The sequence below is a fragment of the Theobroma umbraticum genome, unplaced genomic scaffold (genome assembly GCF_002168275.2).
Source record: "Theobroma umbraticum cultivar Fairchild unplaced genomic scaffold, ASM216827v3 scaffold_95.0, whole genome shotgun sequence".
In the NCBI taxonomy this organism is placed as follows: domain Eukaryota; kingdom Viridiplantae; phylum Streptophyta; class Magnoliopsida; order Malvales; family Malvaceae; genus Theobroma; species Theobroma umbraticum.
Window position 1 is genome coordinate 11,403,048 of NW_018397257.1, and position 22,556 is coordinate 11,425,603.

At 36.0% G+C, this 22,556-nt stretch overlaps 4 protein-coding genes across 6 annotated transcripts; all 4 read left to right on the forward strand.

Annotated features, from left to right (window-relative positions):
• Positions 1–1,072: 1,072 nt before the first annotated feature.
• On the forward strand, positions 1,073–4,173 carry LOC110412036 (Major facilitator superfamily protein). The gene has a single exon (XM_021422445.2). The coding sequence runs from the start codon at positions 1,411–1,413 to the stop codon at positions 3,148–3,150; it is 1,740 nt and encodes a 579-aa protein (XP_021278120.2). The 5' UTR covers positions 1,073–1,410; the 3' UTR covers positions 3,151–4,173.
• Positions 4,174–4,536: 363 nt separating this feature from the next.
• On the forward strand, positions 4,537–9,691 carry LOC110412034 (actin protein 2/3 complex subunit-like protein). 3 transcript variants are annotated; one of them, XM_021422444.2, is made up of 13 exons: positions 4,537–4,751; positions 5,237–5,411; positions 5,515–5,577; positions 5,709–5,814; positions 5,986–6,090; positions 6,178–6,254; positions 6,375–6,489; positions 7,220–7,292; positions 7,705–7,896; positions 8,049–8,169; positions 8,562–8,786; positions 8,862–8,913; positions 9,315–9,690. In XM_021422444.2, the coding sequence occupies exons 1-12, from the start codon at positions 4,675–4,677 to the stop codon at positions 8,907–8,909; spliced, it is 1,377 nt and encodes a 458-aa protein (XP_021278119.1). In that variant the 5' UTR covers positions 4,537–4,674; the 3' UTR covers positions 8,910–8,913; positions 9,315–9,690. The 3 variants fall into 3 exon arrangements, 1 of the variants encoding a protein (XP_021278119.1); XR_002444841.2 differs by having other exon boundaries at positions 4,540–4,751; positions 8,862–9,194; positions 9,315–9,691; XR_002444840.2 differs by having other exon boundaries at positions 4,540–4,751; positions 8,862–9,008; positions 9,315–9,688.
• A 637-nt stretch (positions 9,692–10,328) lies between these two features.
• On the forward strand, positions 10,329–12,764 carry LOC110412550 (shugoshin). Its single transcript, XM_021423106.1, has 8 exons — positions 10,329–10,762; positions 10,840–10,877; positions 10,991–11,099; positions 11,194–11,217; positions 11,321–11,389; positions 11,646–11,787; positions 11,919–11,979; positions 12,290–12,764. Exons 1-8 carry the CDS (start codon positions 10,598–10,600, stop codon positions 12,588–12,590), a joined length of 909 nt encoding a protein of 302 aa, XP_021278781.1. The 5' UTR covers positions 10,329–10,597; the 3' UTR covers positions 12,591–12,764.
• A 7,459-nt stretch (positions 12,765–20,223) lies between these two features.
• On the forward strand, positions 20,224–22,372 carry LOC110412280 (enabled-like protein (DUF1635)). Its single transcript, XM_021422807.2, is given in 3 exon segments — positions 20,224–20,700; positions 20,848–21,117; positions 21,119–22,372. Coding segments are annotated over 3 exon segments (798 nt in total). The 5' UTR covers positions 20,224–20,646; the 3' UTR covers positions 21,593–22,372.
• The last annotated feature ends 184 nt before the right edge of the window (positions 22,373–22,556 follow it).

The following is a 22,556-nucleotide window of genomic DNA, read 5'->3' on the forward strand; positions in this document are numbered from 1 at the left end:
GCCGCACGAAGGGGAGATGAAATATAATGTGGATGGGGCAGCTAAAGGATGCCCTAGGAGGAGGGATTGGGGGCATTATGAGAGATGAAGAGGGAAACACTAAAATTGTCTTCTCAAAAGCTATAGGAGTGGAAGATGTACTGTGGAGAAGTCAGAGCAATTAGGGAGGCCTTCTTGACCTTCGCTGTTCTAATGGGCCGCCACTCACTCTTTTTATTGAAAGTGACTCAAAAATGCTGTCAAATGGACTAACAACCCATCTGATGCTCCTTGGAGGCTTAGGAAGTGGATCTTGCACATTGAAAGGTTGAAGAAGGAGGTTAAGAAATGGGACATTAAACACATCTACAGAGAAACTAATCAACTTGTTGATAGCCTTGCCAAGGGAGCGGTGCAGGGTCAGGTTGATTTGTTGAATATCTATGACTAATTTATTGTGTTTGGGGCTCTGACGTGCACTGATTCTTATCTGGATCTGGTGCATCGTACGGTGCAGCATGGGAGGGTGGCCGTCGAGCAAGAGATAGAGAAAAGAACTTAATCGATCAGGAGGAAGTTACGTGTGGCCTTTGTTTCTTGTTTATGTCATTGTGCATCTATGATACTGCTGTACCGGTTGAAAGGTTATCTCTGGGTTCGAGCTCCACGGTGGGCGGTGGTTTGTTTTAAAACACTCATTTATCTTATCATTCTGATAGAGTTTTACTAGTATTAGACTTTTGTTTAGGGATTTATCCAGAACTCTACTTGTTTTTGAGATTATCCGTGTTGAGATGCTGCCAAGTACTTTTTGAGCAGCTGCTCCTTTTGTAATTGCTCAGAACAAGCTCTTCTTATGATAGCTTCCATGCCAATAGGAGTCTCCAAATCTCAACGTTGAAGACTCCCCACGGCATTCCAGCTTATCATTAATAAAAATCATCTTTCAAAAAAAAAATAATAAAAAAATAGAAAATAAAATCCAGTTGGCCACATTAATTAGACATTGGGGCATTAATCAGACTTCCAAATTTGTAGATTAAATTTCCCTAGATAAAGGGTTTGTTTCGGAAGAGAATAATAATGAGTTAAAGCAATAGAGGGCCTTAGCCTGGAACCAAAACAAAGACAAGTAATCCGTCCCTGTCAAAGTTTCTATAAAGCAGCCTACCAAACATTACTCTGATTAGTCCTTATCATGCAATACTGCAATTTTTTAATCCAACCACAAACTTTGTTTGTCTTATTTATAATCCTTTCTTACTAACAACTCTTCAACAATCCCAAGATTTAGATCAGCATATCCTGTTTTTCTTCTTCTTCAGTCCAGTTGCAAGGCCTACAAAGGAAAATACCAGGCTAGAGTTTTTCTTGACCAACTCTCTTTATTCCAATTTCCATAGCCTCAGGACAAGAGAGGAATTGGAAATCATGGTTGAAGAAGCAATAGGCAGCGTCTCGATCAGAAGAGGTCTCAAAGGCCATGAGTTGTTGCCGTTCACAGTACAGTTCCTTAGGGGCCGATGGTTTGCACTGTTTGCCTCCTTCTTAATCATGGCTGGAGCTGGTGCAACATATTTATTTGGCACATACTCCAAGGAGATCAAAGCTACTCTTGGTTATGATCAAACGACACTCAATCTCTTAGGCTTCTTCAAGGATCTCGGTGCTAATGTTGGGGTCCTTTCTGGCCTTGTTGCTGAGGTAACACCAACTTGGTTTGTGCTCCTACTTGGGGCTGCACTCAACTTTGGAGGTTATTTCATGATATGGTTAGCTGTGACCGGAAAAATAGCCAAGCCAAAGGTTTGGCAAATGTGCATTTACATCTGTGTTGGAGCCAATTCTCAGAATTTTGCAAATACGGGAGCTCTTGTAACCAGTGTCAAGAACTTCCCTGAAAGCAGGGGTGCCATGTTAGGTCTCTTGAAGGGCTTTACAGGGCTAAGCGGAGCTGTCATGACACAACTTTACTTGGCAATTTATGGAAATGATTCAAAATCTCTAATCCTCCTTATTGGGTGGCTTCCGGCTGCAATTTCATTGATATTTGTGTACACAATTCGGACAATGAGGCCTGTTAGGCACCCAAATGAGCTTCGAGTCTTGTACCATTTCCTCTACGCCTCGATCGTGCTAGCAGTTTTTCTCATGGCATTAACTTTGGCTGAGAAACTGCTTACTTTCTCGAAAGCAGAATATGCTGGTGCTACCACAGTGGTTTGTTTCCTTCTCTTTGTCCCTCTCTTTATTTCCATTAGAGAAGAATTAGTAGTATGGAACATCAAGAAACAGCCCATAAATCCTCCAACCGAGATAGCGGCAGAGAAGTCAAAACCAGAAGCAGTTGAATCAAAACAAGAGGCTTCGAACCTTAGTTCCTCAGAACAAGCTGATGAAAAGGCAGGAAAGTCTTGTTTCCTTACCATTTTTGATAGGCCTGACAGAGGAGAGAACTACACAATTTTGCAAGCACTGACAAGCATTGACATGTTGACTCTGTTTCTTGCAACATTTTGTGGACTTGGATCGAGCTTAACAGCCGTAGACAACTTGGGGCAGATCGGCGAGTCGCTTGGCTATCCGAATAAAACAGTAACTTCTTTTGTGTCACTTGTTAGCATCTGGAATTACTTCGGGAGGGTCTTTTCTGGGTTTGTCTCCGAAACCCTGCTTGCAAAGTACAAGCTTCCGAGGCCACTCATGATGACAGCAGTCCTTCTGCTTGCATGCATTGGCTACCTCCTGGTAGCATTTCCAGCCCCAGGTTCACTCTATATAGCATCAATAATAATTGGATTCTCATTTGGTGCGCAATTGCCATTGCTTTTCGCCATCATTTCTGAGCTTTTCGGCCTAAAGCACTACTCTACATTGTTCAATTGTGGACAATTGGCTAGTCCTCTGGGGTCATACATATTCAATGTGAAGATTACTGGTTGGCTGTACGACAGAGAGGCATTGAAGGATCTTGCAGAGAAAGGTCTAACACGGTCCTCGGTGAAAGAATTGACTTGCATTGGCACTCATTGTTACAGGGTACAGTTTATAATTTTGGCTGCTGTTACATTCTTTGGAGCCTTGACTTCTCTGATTTTGGTGGTGAGAACTAGGAGTTTCTACAAAAGCGATATATACAAGAAGTTCAGAGAAAATGCTGAGAAGTTATGATACAGGAAAGAGTCATTCGGCCTTGGCATCTGATATAGAATGGCGGTGAGATTGAACTTGGTTCACAATTGATACAGACTAATGACAGAGTTGCAAAGTGGGCTTGTTCCCATTTCTTTTCCGTTCTTTTCTCCTCCCTTTGGCACGGATGGTTTCAAAGGCATCCCCACGTTGTCATCTGTTTAAATTTTTTATGTACAATTACTTCCTCATAATCTAAAGCTGCTTTTAGAAAAGATTGGAGAGTGCCCGGCGGGGAATGCTCATTTCATTTGACTTGTGCTGGCATAACTTTTGGCTTTTATCATTTGTTAATATCTGCTCAAACTTCTTTGTCAGCATTACATGACAAAATAAGGCTCAGTGTCAGCCTGGGAGCCTAACCTTTTTCCCCAATTCGGTGATGTCTTCTTCCTATGTGTCAGAATCTGTGAGTCACGGGTGGGTTGTTGGCAAGTGGCAACTTGTGATCGGGTGGATTCGGAAAACACTGCATGACTTTCAAGACTTCAAATTTGTCTGTTAGACTCCGCAGCATCTGGTTTTATGGAATTTAACCTGTTCTAGTTCTAGGAGGGGTTTTCCATTTTCTGCTAGAGTGGGATTTTGCAATCTTGGTCAGCCATGCCAAGCCAATCCAAAACCATCCACGCCCCAGTCTCAACCTCCTAGGTGCCCTCTGGCCCATTTCCCATCACTCATCCCCACATCAGGAATGAGATATTATTGCAAGAAGCATGAATCTAAAGGGAAAAACTTGTAAACAAATGGCAAATTGCAAATGCTTGTTTAGCTGTTTACTATAAAAAAATGTAATACTATAATCACATCAAGTCAAGTCAAGCCATAACCAAATGCCAGCTGCCATTGCAGCATCAATTGTGGGTCAAATACAGTACTATTTCTATTCATCCAAAGAAAACTTAGATCTCGTTTGGCATTACGTTTAGCAGTAGTTTAATGGATTCATTTCTCACGTTACGCAACAGCAATGTAAAACTAAACGTTAGTATAGTACTATAATATATCTTCTTCTCGCTATATTATATTGTTCCTAGTAACGATCGTCCATAGCTCCTCCTCTATCTATGGATGTTTGAAGAAAACAAGAAGTTCATGTGGATTTAATATTGAAACTTAGCCTTGAAATCCTGTCACTATCTATATTACATTGTGCTAATTGGTTCCAAAATATTATATATCTACAATAATCCTCGTTTGATTAATGGGTTCGATCCATCTCCTGTCAAACCCAAAGCATTTGCTTTCCATTTGTAGTCTTTGAGCTCCAATTCGGCCCAAAGGTAACAGGCCAGTTAACCCACAGATTCTGGGCCTGTAACCGGTAAACCGCCATATCTTTCAAAGCGCTTGCTTGCTCCTGGTTTTGGCGCTAATTGGCAACCATAAACCGCAAAAGGGTAGTAAAAACTAGAGAAACAAAGAGAGAGAAAGATTACAGGGAAAGGAAGTTTATCAGGCTGTGCCTTGTTTTGTTTTTGTTGGAGGTAGAGAAAAACTGAGATGATGGATATTGATGATCCACTTGATTTTGAGAAAGAAGACCCATTTCTTATTAACCCTGTTGTTTCCAAGAAAAGGTTTTCATTTCTTTCGCTTCAATGGCTGCTACTCTTCTTTTAGTTTTTCTCTTTTTTTCCCAATCATATTCTCTTTTACATTCCGAGTTCTTATCTGGGTAGTTTTTGTTTTATCTTTTTGTTGTAGAATTTGATGCCATTTGGGATTTGGGTTGCTAGGGTTTAGGGTATGTTTATTTATTGTTATTTTCAGTTTGAATTTACACTTATGAAGTTGATTGAGTATCCATCTGTTTGAACATGGTTCGTTTCCCTAAAGATGGAAACCTGTTCAAAAATTTTAGTATTTTTTAATCGAAACTTCAGAACGCATTTACTTTATTATGATTTTGCTCTCCCATTTATGTTAAATTAATTTGATTTCTGATGATGAGAACTGTCTAGAGCATTTCCACCGTATTGAGTGTATTACTATGTTCAGTTTTTAGTAGTTATGTAATTCGATTTGATTGTTTGTAATTATGTTCTGTGTAAATGTTATTTAGGAAAAAGCTTATTGGATTAGATGATCTTTTGAGTGAACATTACAAGGAGCAAAGCAAACAAATTGAGAAGGACGCCAAGAAACAGACAAAAGCTCAAAAAAGCTATGAATCTGATGAGGATAAAAATGGAAAAGAAGCTAAGCTTTCAAGTCTTCTTGACGATTGCCAAGAACAGGCATAGAAAATACCTTTCCTATTTTTATTGAAAAAAAATTATGTTTTATTGTGTTTTTCATTTTTTTAACTTGACTGAAAGTGCATGTACTCTTCTTTTATAGATGAAAGCAATGAGTGGGGAGGAAGAGTTGTCTGAGTGGGGCTTATTCGTCTTTGGAGAGAAGGTGCTTTCATGAATAACATTAGTTTATCCTGTTTGATATTGTGCTCATTTACTGGGAGAACTTCTTCGAAGGGACCGGATTTTTCAAATGACTGAAAATCTCTATTTTTGGTTTCTCTATGCAAATTACAGAAGACTTCACCACCTTTATCTTTCCCTGAGCTTGGAAGTTGGTCAATTTTGAAGTCTTTCATGAATAATAAGCTCAACTCTCTGGTGGGGCTTGCTACAGAACAAGGTCTTTAATTTTCTTGTACTTGCTTTCTCATTCTTTTTTAAATGCTTTTTTCCCCTTTCAATATCAATTTGCAAATTGCACTGACTTCCAGTTTTTTATAATATGCATTCTGTTTAGCCAAAAGCGAGGTTTCTGTGTGTATCACTGACCTCGTTCATGTGTTCTTTCCAGAGTGCTCTTTCCTTGAAGGGCTATTGATAAATGGGTGGCTCTTAAAATTGATCTTGAAATGTGGTCGTGTAGAAAAATCAATAGCTACATGGACCTTTTTTTTGAGTGAGTATATTTTTAACTCCTTGCCTCAGCTTCTTCATTTACCAATCAGTTGATGTTTATTATGTGCTTATCTTTTGGTTTTATCAGTGCTGTATTCATCAAAAGAAGAGTTGAGGTCATCTGCCTGTGAATTCTGGTGCTCCATTCTTTCATCAAAAGTTCAGGTAATCGATATTTATCTTCAAAGACTGAAAACTAAATTCTGATATAGACTAAAATAATTACATTTTACTGTTTTTGGACTTTGAATTAATTATTGTTTGTCGGCTGTAATGCTTGTCCAGGTTGGTGTGCCACCCATTGAAATTGACTGGTTCCCCAGCTATTGTGAACTAAAGAGTGCCCTAGAGATATATGGGTTTTGTTTCAATTTTTCATCCAACGTATCTGTTAAAAACAGTAAGCCCTATTGTCTATTTGCCAGCTTTTAGTCCATTTCATCCAGCAAATAAATTTAGTAATCTTTTATTTTCTGTAGAATATGATCAGAAATCTTCTACGTAACGAGTTAGTATGCATGACATATGGGTGCCAAATCTGGAAACTCAAAGGATATAGGTGCTAGAATACAGTTATGTAATTAAAGAACTAACACCTGTGTTCTTTTAAAAGTAAATATAATCCCAAAAATAGTTTAGAGAGTACAATGACCCAAAATAACGAACCAATGAAGACTTACGCCCATCGTACCATAAAATAAATTAACCTGCATACCCTGTTTGCAAGTCCATACCGTGTCCTGGAGCATACCACGTTCCTGATAACTATGTTTTAATCATGAAAAATGCTATGACTTTTCAGAATATGTATTGCTTACTCAAATCTGATTTGTCAATTAGTTTTTTGAGGACATGAACCATTGTAACAACTGATTATATATGGTATAATACCTTGCCTCCTTTCCTATTTACATTTCCAGTGACTCAAATTTTGAACACTTGCCATCTTCCTTTGCATATACCGTGCATTTTAATTCTCTATTTTCCTCTATCCAATATATTGTATTCAATGATTTAGATCTTGAGTTAACACCCTTGGGGTCCATGCCTCATTGGAGTTGTGGCCTTTTTATCAATAATAAAGGATTATCTTCCCATCTTATCTTTCTCACATCAATTTTGCTGCTTAGGTTCTGTTTGTAAAGGGCCACCTCAAAACATCATAACCTGGATCAAATTTACAGCTGTATGTTGTCAAGTAAGGTATGTGAAAAATGTAGCTTCTGATCTTAAAGTATGTAAGTGCATTTTATTTAATGGATTTTTCATGTGGTTGATCTGTAAGTTGCATGCAACTATTAGTGCTAACTAGGGCTCAACATGTACTAAAGAAAATGTTGAATGCTCCCACATTTCTTCCTCATTATTTTGAGATTAACAAAATTTTGTGTTATATGTTTTTAAAATTAGTCCCTTAGTGTTATATTGCTGTTTGAGACATACCAACAAATGAAACCAAATGTGTATGTTGGCTTTCCTAAAAGTTGGAGGTTGCACTCTACATTAGTAATATTATGTGTGATAATCATTACATGATGCTCTCACTATGAAGTTTTTGCCCTTGTTCTCAAATATTACTGATTTTGAAGCAGTATGACATTTGTTCTCTTTGCAGGTGTAAACAGCCTGCTTTTTTGGCATCAGACTGTCAAGAGCTGGCAGAAGTCATCATTTGTCTATTCTTAGACCGGCGACTTCAAGGTCTCTCTGTTCTTATGAGCAACTGTCTGCAATCAGTTATCAGTTCATTCACAGAAGAAGAATGGATTAACTGTTATTGTGAAATAGCGAAATCTCTTGCCTCAAGGTTATTATTCTTTTCTAATAGTTTCTTAACCTAGCCCCATTGACCTGCCACCCAATGCTTGAGTGCATATTATTGGTTACGTTTCACCGATTTCCCTTTTGCTGTTTCTTTTTTGCTAGTTCATTTCTTATGCTTGCCTGATATGAATGCAGAGTTCCTATGGACTTGAACTGCCTGCAAGCAATGCAATGCATTTCAGGAGTCGATCCTCGTTCCAAGCATCTCAGAAGTGCTGTTGCCTTCCAAATTCTGGTTAATTGTTTTGAGAATGAGGTAGCCCTCTACTTTTACATTATAGTCCTCTGGATTTCTGTACACTTAGACAACTATACTTGCTTGTCTATTAGCCTCGGATGGAATGTTCTTATTTTCTTGCAAATTTCTTTCTACTCACTGTTACAGTTATCATAACATATTGTTTTTTAAGAACTAATGCATGTGCTTATGCTAATTGTTCATGTGATGTCATACCAGCAGCATCCAAAATATAGTAATTGTAATGTATTGTTTGTTTAAAATAGTAAATCAATAAGTTAATAACCATTTTTTACTCTAAGTTTGATTTTAGCGTCTTACACCATATTCTGAGAGAAGCAACAAGTACCTTAAATTTGTGTCGGAAATGAGTTTATAACCTTACAGATTGACATTGCCTTCCTTCTCAGGTTCCTGATGAAGAAGGAATCCTGACTTTGCTTATCTCAATAAACGTGAAAGAAAAGGCCTGTGATTTTTTCAAGATGTTCCTCTATCTGGTTTTGACTGAAAATTGGCTTCAATATGATCCAATGTTGAGAGATAAGCCAGTGATTCGTGAAATGTGGGGTCTCTTTCTTCGAAACTGTTCTTGCCAAATTACCAGCACAGACCTGAGGTTGCATGCATCAAAAGTATGGAACCACACATTCCTCTTATCTAGCTCTGACTCTGGTTGTTTTCATTTATTAATTCCTTCTATCTTGCAGGTTCGTAATAAAGCTGCATTTCTTCTACAAGGTGCTGGCAACAATTAATCAAGTACGAGTTCTAATCCATCCACAATAAAGAATGTAGAGATGTTTGATACTGAGAGTAGCCAAAGGAAGTTAACCTGGCATAATTTGGGGATTGTGGTAAAGCCATATTGTCTCTTTCTCTGCCTCTCTCTCCTTCTCTTAACTACAATTGATGCTTGGACAAGAGATCTTGAAATCCTTCAAACCCATTTGCTGATGTTAGCACCCTCTAGCATACGTTGGCATGCATCAAGGCATTGCAAAGCAGAGAAATTTCTTTCCTCGCAGATGGAGAAACAAGGGGTTAATAATTTATTTATTTTTTGCTGCCAAATATTTCTCGAGTGCTGTACTCTATATGCACCGAAATTACTGTGAGGAAAGCGCTTCCTGACTTCATGTGACGAAATTCAATCTTTGCAGGCAAGGCAGATGGGCAAAGCTGCAAAAACAAAAGCAGGTGCAGTGTTTACAGAATCATGCAGATTCAAAAGCAGGAGATTTTGAACACATTGACATTTTCAGAATATCCCATTTCTACATTCTGGGGTTATTCTGGGATCAATCCCATTCAGTGGATCTATGTATATCTAAGTTTAACAATGACTGCAAGCCTTTCCTCTTTGTCACTTTGACTTGGGGGATATGGAGGATGCTTGAGATTATGAGATGTGTTAAGTAGTACAATATATAAGTAGGTAAATATTTTAACCAAATGGTCATTCCTTAATTATTGCTACTGTTATTTTTTATTCCAAGGTCTAGCACTTCCCTTCTCTTAAGGCAAGGGGGTATGCAAATATGCAATGGAGCCTAAATGCCTAATGCTTCATCAATGTTACCTTTTATTTTTGTTTCTAACTTCCATGTTTTTTAACAAAAGTTCTCTACTTTTATAATTGCTTAAAAAATCAAAAGTTAGGTGAGAAAATAAGATTTGGGTTTATATTTGATTCATTATCAATTATAAATTTTATATATTATCATAAAATTAAATGTTATTATCTTGATAATAAATAAATTTTATACAAGAGACAAAAACAAGTAGGGGAGTAAAAGCGAGTAAGGTTAGTTATTTGTCCTTTTGACTTAAGCATGAATTAAAAGTTAAGAATTTTAGAAAATTTTAAAAATATTTATTTTAAAGGATTTTTTAAATTTTTAATTAGGCAAAAAAAATTCTTAAGCAAAAAAGGGAAAAAAAATTGAAATGCCCAAGGAAAAAAATATTCTTAAGCAAAAAAGGGAAAAAAGAAAAAGGAAAAAGGAAAAGAAGGCTTGGAACAAGGTTCGGAAATTTAAACTTAGGTTCGGGAACTAAATTGCCTTTTGTGATTTTTGGCGCTTTGCTTTGGAAAGCCGTTAGAGCTCCAAACCTCTTGTTCCATGTTATCTTCTCTTTTACCTTGCTACTTTGCCTTTGTTCGTTTGCTTTCTCTCCTTTTTCTTTCCCTCTTCATTTCTTTCGTTCGATCTTTCCCTTATTCTCTGGGAATCCTGTCCTTGTTTCACAAATCAAAGTAGAAATAAAAGAAAGATCTCAAATTTGCTTCTTTATTCTTCAGTCTTAAAGAACAAAAGCCAGTTTTTTCGAAATCCGCCCACTTCATTCTTCAATTTTCTTCTTTTTTTTTTTTGATATTTTTTGCTTTAGTCTTCCTCAACCTATCGAGTTTTGGGGTTTTCTGAGACCGTTTCTGGGCAGAATGGGTGGTGAAAGAATGGCGAAAAGATCATCTTTTGGGAGCATGATGAGGAAGAGATTGTCTGATATCACCAATTCACAGACACAACCCAAGGCTTCATGCCAAGAGGAAAAGCCTCAACAGATTTCTGCTGCTACTGAAGACTACATTAATCAGTTAATTAAGGTATTTTCGAATCTGGGTCTTGTTAATGTTATGCTCTTTTTGTAATGTTAACATTGGGTTGTTTGCGTTTGAAACAGGAAAAGATGACATTGATGAAACTTATTGAGGAGAGAAAGTATCCTTTTCTTTATTCTATCAAGTCTCAAGTTTTTTCCTTTTTTCTCCCAGTTTTCTGTCATTAAATGAATGGATAGAGATTTTTTTTTTCCCTTAATTTTGATTGAACAGTATGATTATAGAATTGAGTGGAACTGAATTGCAGAATCTGAGAAATTGTTTGCAGAAGTTACAGCTACAGAATTGGAACCTTGCTCAATCAAACAGCCAGATGTTAGCGGTCTGTTGGCTTTGTTGATTTTGTTAAGCATCATTCCATTTCTCAAGTATTCAACTATTAATTTGTTATTCATTGTTTTTTGCTGGTTGTTCAGGAGCTTAATTTAGGGAGAGACAAGGTGAGTTTGTTCGGAAGTATTCACTCTTTCAGAAAATTGGTGTTTTGTATCATGGAGTTTTAAACCTGTTTCAATTGGGATAATTTGTTGTCAATCTTTTCAGGTGAAAGCTCTGCAGCATGAGCTTGTATGCAAGGATGCTTTACTCAAAGCAAAGAACTTGGAAAAAAGGGTTAGCATATTACCTTTTTGTCATTAGATTTAGAGTCAAATAATGTTACAATGCACCAATAACTATAAGCAAATCTAGATGTCTGAGCAGCTGCATCCTTACTTGCAAGAACTGGACGAATTTACTACCATTTGTTGCTAGTAGGATTGATGTGTGCAATCCTTTCACTTTCAATGTGCCTATAATAGATAATGAAATTTTCAACAAGAAAAGATTCTTGCACTTCAGCCTTTTCATTTTTCTACTACGAAAGCAGGGAAAAGCTGATATCAACTATCAAAACACTGGCTTACTGGGGGAGACTGGGGAGCAGGCAGCTGTGGAATGCATACAGCCTAAAGCTAATGATGATGACAAGCCTTCTAACCGAAACAGAAGACGCAGTGCTAGAAGTCAATGTAATTTTTATGTTCTTAGATGATGGATTTGCTTGAATTTTCTAGACTACCTTTTCAAGTTTTATTTTTTGTCTTTTTTATCTCCTCTAAATCTGTTTTGTTGACATATGAGATCTGTGAGCTACTTGCAGCAATGGGCCCTTCAACTACAAGCCAAAGAGGAGCAGATAAAGAGAAGATTGAAAGCAAAAGGTCAGCTAACACGTCAATTACTTGACAGAAGACATTTTAACTGTATTCATTCACTTGACAAGCCTTTTATTCTTTCCCTTATCTGCCACAATGGACCATAATTTTGAACCTGTAACTTGCTACTTTCCAACAATGAAAACCAATTTTATGGGATACAATTAGTATCACTTTAGTTATGTGTTGATGACATTCTTGTCAGATTAGAGTTCTGAAGTACTGCATGATTCTCTTCCCTCGAAAGAATTTAATCACCCCCCACAGCTCACCTACCTTACCTAATAGAACAAGTCTGCTTTTTCTTACTATGTAGACGTTGTCTGAGAAGGCAATCTGCTAGGTTCAAATCCCAAGAGCGAGAACCAACAGAGAATCTGTTTGAGATTGAAGATGTTAATTATGCAGCGGCTCAGCAACTTGATACTCCAATGCATGAAGATGATCCGACTCCATCATTAGTTTCATCCATTACAAAGGAAGAAGCTCGCAGCCCAACGACTGAAACACGAAAACTGAAAAGACCTTCATTCGGAAGACCACTACGCAAAGCAGCTGAGAAGGTGCAATCTTACAAAGAAGTTCCACTTAATGTTAAAATGAGGAGAGAAGACTGAACAGCAATCATCATTCCTCATATTTCCAAGAACCCCTTCATGTTTCTGGTATCTTCCTGTAAACCTATGTATTGTTGTTTGTGGCACTTACATTATTTTTCTCTTTTTATTTTGGGATGATTTTTAAAGTTACTGTAAAATGAAAAAAGGGCTTGCTAATTATCAGTGAACAAATCTTCATGTGTTCATCTCTTAGTGAACAAAGCATTAGGGGCCAAAATGTCTAATCAGACTGGCTCAGAACTCATTGTTGCTAAAATGGAGTGCTGATTCATGCAATTTGATAAATTTAAAACAACTGTAAGGATCCTTAATGTTGCCATTCATTTTGACAGCAGCTTCCAAACAACTGGTTTTTGTCTCTATTTAACTGCTGAATGATTGTGTAAAAAAAAAAAAGGAACAAGACAGGAAGAAAAAGCATGGAAGATCTTGCATTCTCAAGCAAGATTTCCTCCTTCCCTTTAAAAATCCATTTCTAGGCCAGCTGGAACCAGGCTACCATGCAACTTGAGGGAAATCCCAAGATAGGTGATGGAGGATCCCTTTACCCTAAATTGTTACTTCTTTTGTTTCTGATTGAATTGCAAGTTTTTGATTGATTTAACTTTGATGTTCTGTTCTTTTGTTGCTCCTGCACGTGTGTGAGAGATATGGTCATCAAGAACTTTCCTTCCCATTTCCTCTTTTAAATTATTTATTATTTTTATTAGCCCAATTAGAAATCATGGGCTTTGGATTTTTCCAATTGATCGATTGGGCTTCGAAGGACAGCCATGGCCCATGCATGACATGACAACCCTGAAGTTTGTGGGTCCAATGCCTTCCTGTGGACCAATATTGAACGAACCATGAAAATATTCTAAGATCAAAATAAATTTAAAATAAGGGGATATCTAATGTACTCTACTTAAATCTTAATCCTCAAGATTATTTTAATTTATTAATTATCATGATGTACAAGTTTTCTCACAAACAAAACCGTTTAAATAAGTATCACCATTCATATAAACTATAATCACGCATGCTGCAATTTCCTATTTAAAAATTTCATGCAAAATTTGCTCATATACATAAAATTTTTTGAAAAATTAACACTTTGGAAAATTGTTTTACCTCCAAAAAAAATACAAAATAAGGGGATATTTAAATAAAAATCTAATCTATTTGAACAAAATCGTTTAAATAAACGTAAATGTACATAAAATATAATCGTGCTTACTACATTTTCTTAATTAACGATTTTTATCCATAATTTGCCCGATAATTTAGAAATTTACATACAATCTTTCAAAGAATTAGCCAAAAAGGAAGACTTCCCAAAGCCATTGCTGTTTGAAAATGGTAGTAAACAATTTGGTAAGCAGACAAGAAGTGGGCAGTTACCAAATTTGGTATTGGGGGCATGTGAATCAATCTCACTAAGTCAAGAACACTGATCCTCTGTGAAATCTTTGATAACCAAAATTCTTCATACAACTATAAAGAACTCGATAGAATAATAACAAAACCGTGTGGGACCCTTTTAATCTGATCAAAAAATATATATGTTTCCTGTTTTAAAGTATGATTCCCATCACATCTTACACCCCCCCCCATCATCAATCATAACCTTAGAAAATTATCAAAATTAATCTTTGTTAATGGTCCCCCTTTTGATCTTTTGATTGAGGGGTAAATTTGTCCATAAACAAGATCTCAACACCACATTTAAAGAATATTTAAAAAAAAAAAACAGGATTTTAAGTTGCTCTCGTGATCTTTAAGACGTGCTTTTGTCTGAATAAAAATTCACTGCTCCACTTGAAGTTTTATTAAATATTTTTTTATAATTTTATGTTACATATTTAATTTTATATTATTAATTAAAAACTTTATTTTAAAAATTTTAAAATTGTAAATGTAATGAAAAAATAATATTAATATAAAGAATATATTAAAAAAAATCTAATGAGATATATAAACGAGACAGAAAATTTCTATTCGCTTCCGTCCCTACACGAACAGCAGTTTTGAGACAGACATTTTATAATAGACACGTGGCGGAATCCCATTTCTTGTGATTATTTTAGTCGTAATTAATTAATTAAAGCCTCACATGCAATTTTGCAAAGGGACAAAATGGGCCGTCGTTTTATCAGACTTTTGAGACGCAAAACCGCGTTCCTTCACGGGACCGTTTGGACCTTTTTTTTTTGCCCTTTTAAAAAGAACACTCCAAAAAAAATTAAATTAAAATTCAAAAAGAAAAATAAAAGCGATGGTATAATTAAATATATAAAAATATATATTACCATGAGTTCATCTTAATTTTTAAACTATTTCTTTAAAATAAATCAATGTATTTAAATCTATTTCCGTTTATTAATTTTTGTGGTCAAACGAGGACAAACAGATTTTCCCTTGAAAAATTAAATTCTTTATTACTCCCTTAGTCTCTTTTTCTTTATCTGTTTTTTTTAGAAGTTGAAAAATAAAGTCTTTTTTCCTCATTTAGATACTAACTACACTTATTTTTTATATTATATATTAAAAAGTATCGAACATCTACATTATGAAATGAATTAAAATTTTCATGTAAAATAAGTTAAAATCAAAATTTTTATCTTAATTTTCGTAAAAATTTTAAAAAAAAACCAACAAACGTTTAGAGCTGTAAAAAGTAAAATATGGAAAAAGTTAACTATTCTAATTTCCAATAATTCACCATACAGCATTCTTGTTAAAACTAGCACACCAAAATTAATAGTAGTGCAACTTACATTAGGCATAATAATTATGAAAAACACTGGGGTTAGAGGGGGGTAGAGAGAGGGCTTTTTAGCTTTTGCATAACGACCACTTGGGATTCCAAAGATCCAAAACAATGATTATGATTTGAGATGGAATTGACGACCCACCTAAAGACTAAAGGGGGCAAAATGACCCCTCATCCCTCAAATCCTAATTTTATTTATATAAAAATATATTTATTTATTTATTTATTTTCTATTTTTTGGGGGGGGGGCAATGAGACCCCACACGGCTTAATCAAAAGGGTTGGCAACCATGATTTTCCACTGGCTCCCACCCGACAGGTATTTGCCGTTGGGGACCCCACTTTGGTAGAACTTGATCATCTCATTTTCAAAGAAAACTCAAAAATCGAGGTATTTATAGGTATATTCCACCCCCTTTTTGATGTAACCCTCCCTTTTGTTTTCTACTTGTGAAAATAAAAAAAAATGGGTTTTTTCTTCCAAGTTATCTCTTAAGGGAGAATGTGGGTGTTTCTTGCTATCATATACTATCAAATTGATTTGATTTGCCAAAAATTCTATAGGTGATATGTTAAATCTTGGGTATTAGCCATCATATCTTCATAACCCCAGTATCACTTACTATATTTTTTCTATATATTTGCTGCCGGGAACAAAATCTAGTGTCACATGCAAACAGCATAGAAGCAACAAGATTATATCAACTAGATTTGGTAGTTGAGGCTAATCAGCACATAGAGCCACATTCTTTTTGATAATGCGACCACAACATTTAGTTTATCGATAATATATAGATATAGGTATCATAAATTAAGGGTGCATGAAATATAAACTGAATGTAATAATATAGTAAAAACCCAGTTTTTTATTTACATTTACCTGAATTTAGGTCTAGAATTTTGGGGTTTTCTTTTGTTATACAAGAAAAGAGTTGGTCAAAGGAATATATGGACATGTAACCTTTTGTTATCTAGATGATTAACAAAGTGATAGTCAAAGGAATAACGGGGGTATATTAACAAGTTGCTACATCTACCTTTTGGTAGGATTGATTTCCTTAACCGTCCTAAAAGAAATTCGTTAACCCCTTTGATGAGTTCATTATAACTTTATAGGGTCACATTGATGTCGTGAATTGCACGTTTACTTTACTTTGCAAAACTACATATAGAAGCTCTTAGTTACCACCACAAATGGTGGTGAAATCCACTTCCTCAAATAGTTGGCCATGTCCTTATTAAGCATTAAAAATGTTTAACAAATTGCTATTGATTGTTAAACTAATTCGGATTTGGCCGACCAAAGTCTCCACTCAACTATCAATTTGATTGGATAAAACCCATGTTTGTTTCCTTTCTATAATTTTGGATATTTAGGCAAGCAAATGAAGGGGAGGGATGCCTTTGTAGCCTTGTTTAGGGTTCAAACTCATTTCTTAAACCCACTTCTTTTCTCACCATTAGAATTGTTGCTGTCTAGGTTGCCAACCAGATCATGGTTTAGGCACTACAACAAATACGATAATGTGGGGGCCATGGTGTAAAAAATTGAGAATGTGGGTCACTCAAAATTCCTCATATTTAACTATATAAAAAATCTTTGATATCTCTTTCATAATTTTAAAATAACCAGTTATATGAAATGGAATAAGGTTCTTTATGACAATATAAAATTAGACCGATAACATAAATATTATGAAACAAACACTAAACGAGATAAAGGATTTTTTTGTTCCATTTTTTTATATGAAAATATTGGTTTAAAGCATTGTATTATGGGTGTTTATGTTGGTAAAGGTGATCCTATAATGATAAATCCTGTCTCCTCTTTGTGTATTTGAGGATGACTTTCTACATAACCTAGAAGGACCAACTAGGCAGGAAAAGAGGGGTCTAGGTTTTACAAGGATCTTTAGCATGTCTTTAAATTATTCGGTTTATTAAAATAATAATTACAATTATTATGACTATCATGATTATTTATTATCTCATAACAAAACACATGCCTTGAGGCAAATGATACATTGAAGATATTCATTGCAAATGGGTGAAGGTATATTTTTGGGGGAGGGGTTTCTTTCATTCCTTTGTGCATAATGAATCATCACAAGAATAAGCTCCATTTTCAAACCCTACTTGATTTGTATATCCTAAAAGGCTAAAGTCATCATCTGAAACCCACTATGTATGTTTGATGCTTCACATGAAATCATAAGCTAAATTTCATTAAAAACAAATCGTCCGAAAACTCAAAACCATTCAAGACTTTAAACTAATGAATAGCTTCACATGAAATCATAAGTTAAATTTCATCGAAAAAACCATCCAAAAACTTGAAACTATTCAAAAGTTTAACTTAATGAGAATTTGAGAAAAAAAAAAAGAATTTGAATCTTTAATCCTTAACGTTTATCACTCCGAACATATCCGAAAACATGTATATGTACTTGTGTATACCATGGAAGTAGTTGCACAATATATGGTACTAATAATGCAGATAGCCCCAAGGGGCAAAGCCAGAAGAAGCAAGAATTGGTGATGCTCACACCCTGTCTTTACCTGTCCAAGCTGGGGAAAAAAGGGGAAAGAGGGGGGGGGGACGCAGGAGGCAAAGGGGCTGAGGGGGGATGAGTGAATGGTGTTGGTCTGATGCTTAAGTTTGCCGTTTCCTAGGGGCAAGCCCACATATGCAGGTTGATTTTGATAAAGTTAAAAGACATAATATAATGCTCCATAGATAATCACACACCTTTAGATGGGACATAAAGGTAAGGCACGGCTCCCATTTTATTCCCTCTTCCCCCCTTCCCCTTTGGATTTTACTCACTTGAATTTTCTTTTCTTCCTTTTTTTAGCACACTCCTCTAATCATTGTTAATAAAGTAATACAAAACTACACTTCATTACTAAGACTATACCCTTAATTAACTGCCAATGGTAAAAACCCATGTTAGGGTTGTCTTAAGTTGCATGATTTAGGACTTGAATCCTACACGTGTCCTAGGTTAAAAGAGATTTTGTAATTAAGTATATAATTAAGGGTTTGTATTTTATGTACTATTAGTATATAAATTCTATATATTAACTACACACAATTATCTAGCACTTAAGTAATCAGATATAGATATTAACATTGATCAATGCATCAAATATAAAATCTTAAAATAAATTGATTGATTAAGCTTGTTTCAATGGCAAAAAAGGGTCTTGAATTAGTCAAATGGAAGCCCTTCCACTTTCCTACAATGAGGACTTTATTGTTCAAAAAATGGGTCCGTTAGCTTTCCTAGAGGGAAATATTGGTGGGAAAGTTTGGTCACCAGCTCCCTTTTTAGACCAATGAAACAAGAAACCATTGACTCCCAATATATGAACATGATTGAGAGACAAAAAACACACAAAGAAAGAGAGATTTTTGAGGGATATGGGAAAAAATTTGTCTACATTGTAGGGTTCTAAAAATTTTTGTAGTCTATTCTCACAAAGAAAAACTATGTACATGCCAAAAAAAAATGGACAGAATTTTCCTTTCAAGTCAAAAACGAGTTCCTTGAGTTAAAACTTAATGTGTTCCTTTTCCATCGTTTTTCTTTGTTTGTCAAAAAAGGCATGCTGATTTCCCTTTCCTAAATTTAGCCCCCAGAAAATTCAACTTAAAAAACATAAATTGGCTTAAATTTTCTTATTGAAAATCAAAGTCTAAGTACCAAAAATCTATTTTCAACATATAAAAACTTAGTTATTTAGGCAATATGTTTGGAATTTACAGATATTATTCTAAAATCTTTGTTTATATTCCATGCCCCGGTATCATACATACGACTCTCTTCGTCGTTTTTTTCTTTGTTGATCTTTGTTTTTTACAGAAATTAAGATAAAAACATTGAATTTGATATAAAGCAAAGGGAGTAAACAATTTCTTGATTTTGTACCAAAACGTTGATCTCACTAAGTGGACTTGGAAAAAGACTAATCTTTGCTGCCAGACAGGCCAAGCATTGTTCCACCAACAAAAGAGAATAACAAAAACAGGACAATGGGAGTAGATATATTTATAGGCCAGTAAAAACAAAAATCTTTTTTCCAATTTCCAAGTGAAAGTTAAAAGGATGCTACCTAAAATCATGTTACAATGACTTTGTAATTAAAAATTAAAAAAAAAAAAAGAAAAAGAACATTGTCTTGCTCAAGATTATTGGGCATTGACTGTTTAGACAGAGAACAACCCTTTGCATGTTTTGCTATATGATTGGGAAAGGAAAATATTGTTAAACAAAGGGCCATGGCATCTTTAATTAGAGCAAACAAATCCAACTATATTCAACAGCTTCTGACCTTGGGGTTGATTTTAATAGTGCTTAGAATCTTTACACTTGGCATGCTTTCTGGATTAAACTATTTGGGTTATGGTTAAAAAGATGGGACAACACTGGTTTCAAGTTACCCAGCATGGAAAACACATTGCTATCACTATCCATGTGTTTCTAAGTTCTCTCTTGGTATGAAAGTATTGTTAATATGCTCTGCAGTTACTATGAAAATCTATATTGTCAAATATGTTCACAAATTGCAACAGCAAAGCCAAAACAGAGAATCCCCTTAAACCCTTCAAACTGATATGTCAAATCAAGGTCCAAAATGTAAAAGATAAACAAACAGATGAAAAATTTTGGGTTCTTACAGTTTTCTAAGGGAAATATATTCATGTGAAAGTTTTTTCTTCCCGAATTTATTCTTGGTGAAGCACAGCAACCAAAAGACAAGGAGCTGTGGTTAAAATGGTTTACACTTGGGTAAAAAGAAGACATGGAGGAAGCGGCTGGCTTTTCTTTTTTCTTTTTTTTTTCTACCCCCGCTTTTGGCGCTGATATCTGATTCTTCACGCTAGTTGGTGCATGGCTTTAGGATGAGAAACACAGGCATGGACTGAGTACAAAAAGACTGACTGAGTCCCCCTCTAAACTCTTAAGAATTGCATATAGATACTGGCCAATTGGTAGGCTTTTGGCCTTTTGTGCTTTTGTCCAACCCCCAGTTAGAAAAAAGCAACAGAAAGACAGAGTGACAGACACAGAAAAAGAAAATAGTAGATAGCTGCTGTTTGCTGTTCCTGTTGCTGCTTGCTGCCTTCTTATAAGACTTGGAAGAACCACTCCAAAACCCCACCTTTGATTATCCTCTCTTTCTCTCTCTCTCTCTCTCACTCATTCTCACACTTGAACAGCAAAAAAAGAGGAAAACAAATCACTTTCAAGTTCAGTTTAGATCAGTTCTTTAGAGTGTTCCAACTCTGAGAGCATGGAGAGTCAGAGAGGTCAATTCTTTAGCTGGGCTTACTTCAGTCAGGGAAAGGTAAGACACATTTCTTTGTTTCTTCTCTTTGAGTGGTTTAGGAGTTTGCTTTGGTTTTGTTTGACCTTTTTCTTCTTATGGCTTGGGTATGCAAAATGGGGGCCTTTTTTGGGCTAAATTGTTAATTGGATGTTTTTTATTATGCAGACAATGGAAGAGCTAAGGCATTCTCTTTTGTATACTACTCTTGAGCTGGAACAGACAAGGTTGGCAGTTCAGGAGGAGCTGAGAAAGAGGGATGATCAGCTAATTCAACTAAAAGAGTTGCTGAGCAAGGCAATGAGGGAGAGGGATGAAGCACAGGAGAAATGTCAAAGACTTTTCCTTGAGAAGCTCCTGCTTCACCAACAGCAACAACAACAGCAAGTTGCTCCTCTCTCTGGAGTTTCTAGCATTGAAGATGAGCAGAAGAGGAATTGACTCCAACAATGGCTTCTCATCATCTGATTGTGAGGAAAGCATCGTTTCATCTCCTGTTCTCGACCCAATTCAACAACCCCAACTGCCACCAGCACCACCACAAGTACCACCACCACCTCAATCCATGCCACAAGCAACCATCGAGCTGGTCCCTGAAAAGCCATTACCTGAAAAGGGAAAGCTTTTACAGGCAGTGATGAAAGCTGGTCCGCTCTTGCAAACCCTTCTTTTAGCTGGACCACTGCCTCAATGGAGACACCCACCACCACCACTCGAGTCCTTCGAGATCCCACCTGTGACCATCCCTTCACCACCACCACCAACCCCACAACTCCTCCACCAAGACTCCTTGATCAGCATTAACGGTTGCAAACACCTAAACACCTGTGGTAAAGTTAACAGGAAAAGGGGTCTTTATGATGCCTCTGATTCTCCTGCAGAGACCAAGTACCAAAGATTACTTCTCCATTGACTGCCACTACCAACAAGAGTAGTCTACATAGTATTAATTGCCATAAAAATTTTACTACCATTTTTAAAACTTATTATAGGTTAGTGAGGATGAAATTGCAGGGTGGAAAATCAGCCTATCAGGGTATAGTGACTGATCTTTTAGCATTTTTGTACAGAGGTTTGCTTTAGAGAAGCAACTACCCAACTTCCTAGTTAACTCTTTGGAGAGAGTCGCAGAGAGAGCTTTTGTTTCTTGGCTTTTTGCCAATGTTTTCCGGTGAAGATTTTTGTCTTTATTCCCAAGCCCCTTTTTTTTTTTTCTCCATTTCTTCAAATTTGGTTTTTGCTCCATGATGTGAAAGGGAGCTTTGATTTCTCCAAAAATCAAAAAAAGAACTGCTGTGGCATGTAAAAATTTAGTATAACTTTAGCTTTCTATTAGCCTGCCAAGGCGTGTGTGCTGCTTTGTAAGTGTGGACTGTTTGAGGAATTGAGAGATTACATTAAAATTAAGGAAGATTTTTTCAAGCAAGAATGGGTGTGGAGTTGTTGAAATGGGGAAGATGGGTATGGCCAACAACCAAGAAGGTCTAAGAGGCTTTGCTTGTCGGATCAGTGGATCCCACAAATCAGAATCCGGATCTGCTACTGGTGTGATGTATGATTTTTTTTACTACTTTTTCGGTCGAGGGAAAGTATGATTATTGTTTATTTGTAAGTCTAATCTCATGTTTCTCGGAATCATTTTTCTCCCTCTTTTCTCTTGTTTAATGGTAATATACTACTAATATTCCTTAAAGCTTCTTTCAATCCATCTGCTCCCACTCAACTTGTTTACTGTTTTACTGTCCAGGGATGTAATTGAGTTGGCTTTACATGGATATTCACAGATACCTAACCCAATAATATATTATTTGGATATCTTGTATCTCAATTTGAGATAAGTTCGAATAAAACTTTTAATAGCCGCCTCAGGTTTTTGG

Bases quoted from the DNA above. Each gene is read 5' to 3' on its own strand.
- LOC110412550 (XM_021423106.1), top strand. From the start codon at position 10,598: ATGGGTGGTGAAAGAATGGCGAAAAGATCATCTTTTGGGAGCATGATG. The intron at 11,218-11,320 runs GTGAGTTTGTTC...CAATCTTTTCAG, and splicing joins TTAATTTAGGGAGAGACAAG to GTGAAAGCTCTGCAGCATGA. The intron at 11,788-11,918 runs GTAATTTTTATG...AGCTACTTGCAG, and splicing joins ACGCAGTGCTAGAAGTCAAT to CAATGGGCCCTTCAACTACA.
- LOC110412034 (XM_021422444.2), top strand. From the start codon at position 4,675: ATGATGGATATTGATGATCCACTTGATTTTGAGAAAGAAGACCCATTT. The intron at 6,091-6,177 runs GTGAGTATATTT...TGGTTTTATCAG, and splicing joins TACATGGACCTTTTTTTTGA to TGCTGTATTCATCAAAAGAA. The intron at 6,255-6,374 runs GTAATCGATATT...ATGCTTGTCCAG, and splicing joins TTCTTTCATCAAAAGTTCAG to GTTGGTGTGCCACCCATTGA.
- LOC110412036 (XM_021422445.2), top strand. From the start codon at position 1,411: ATGGTTGAAGAAGCAATAGGCAGCGTCTCGATCAGAAGAGGTCTCAAA.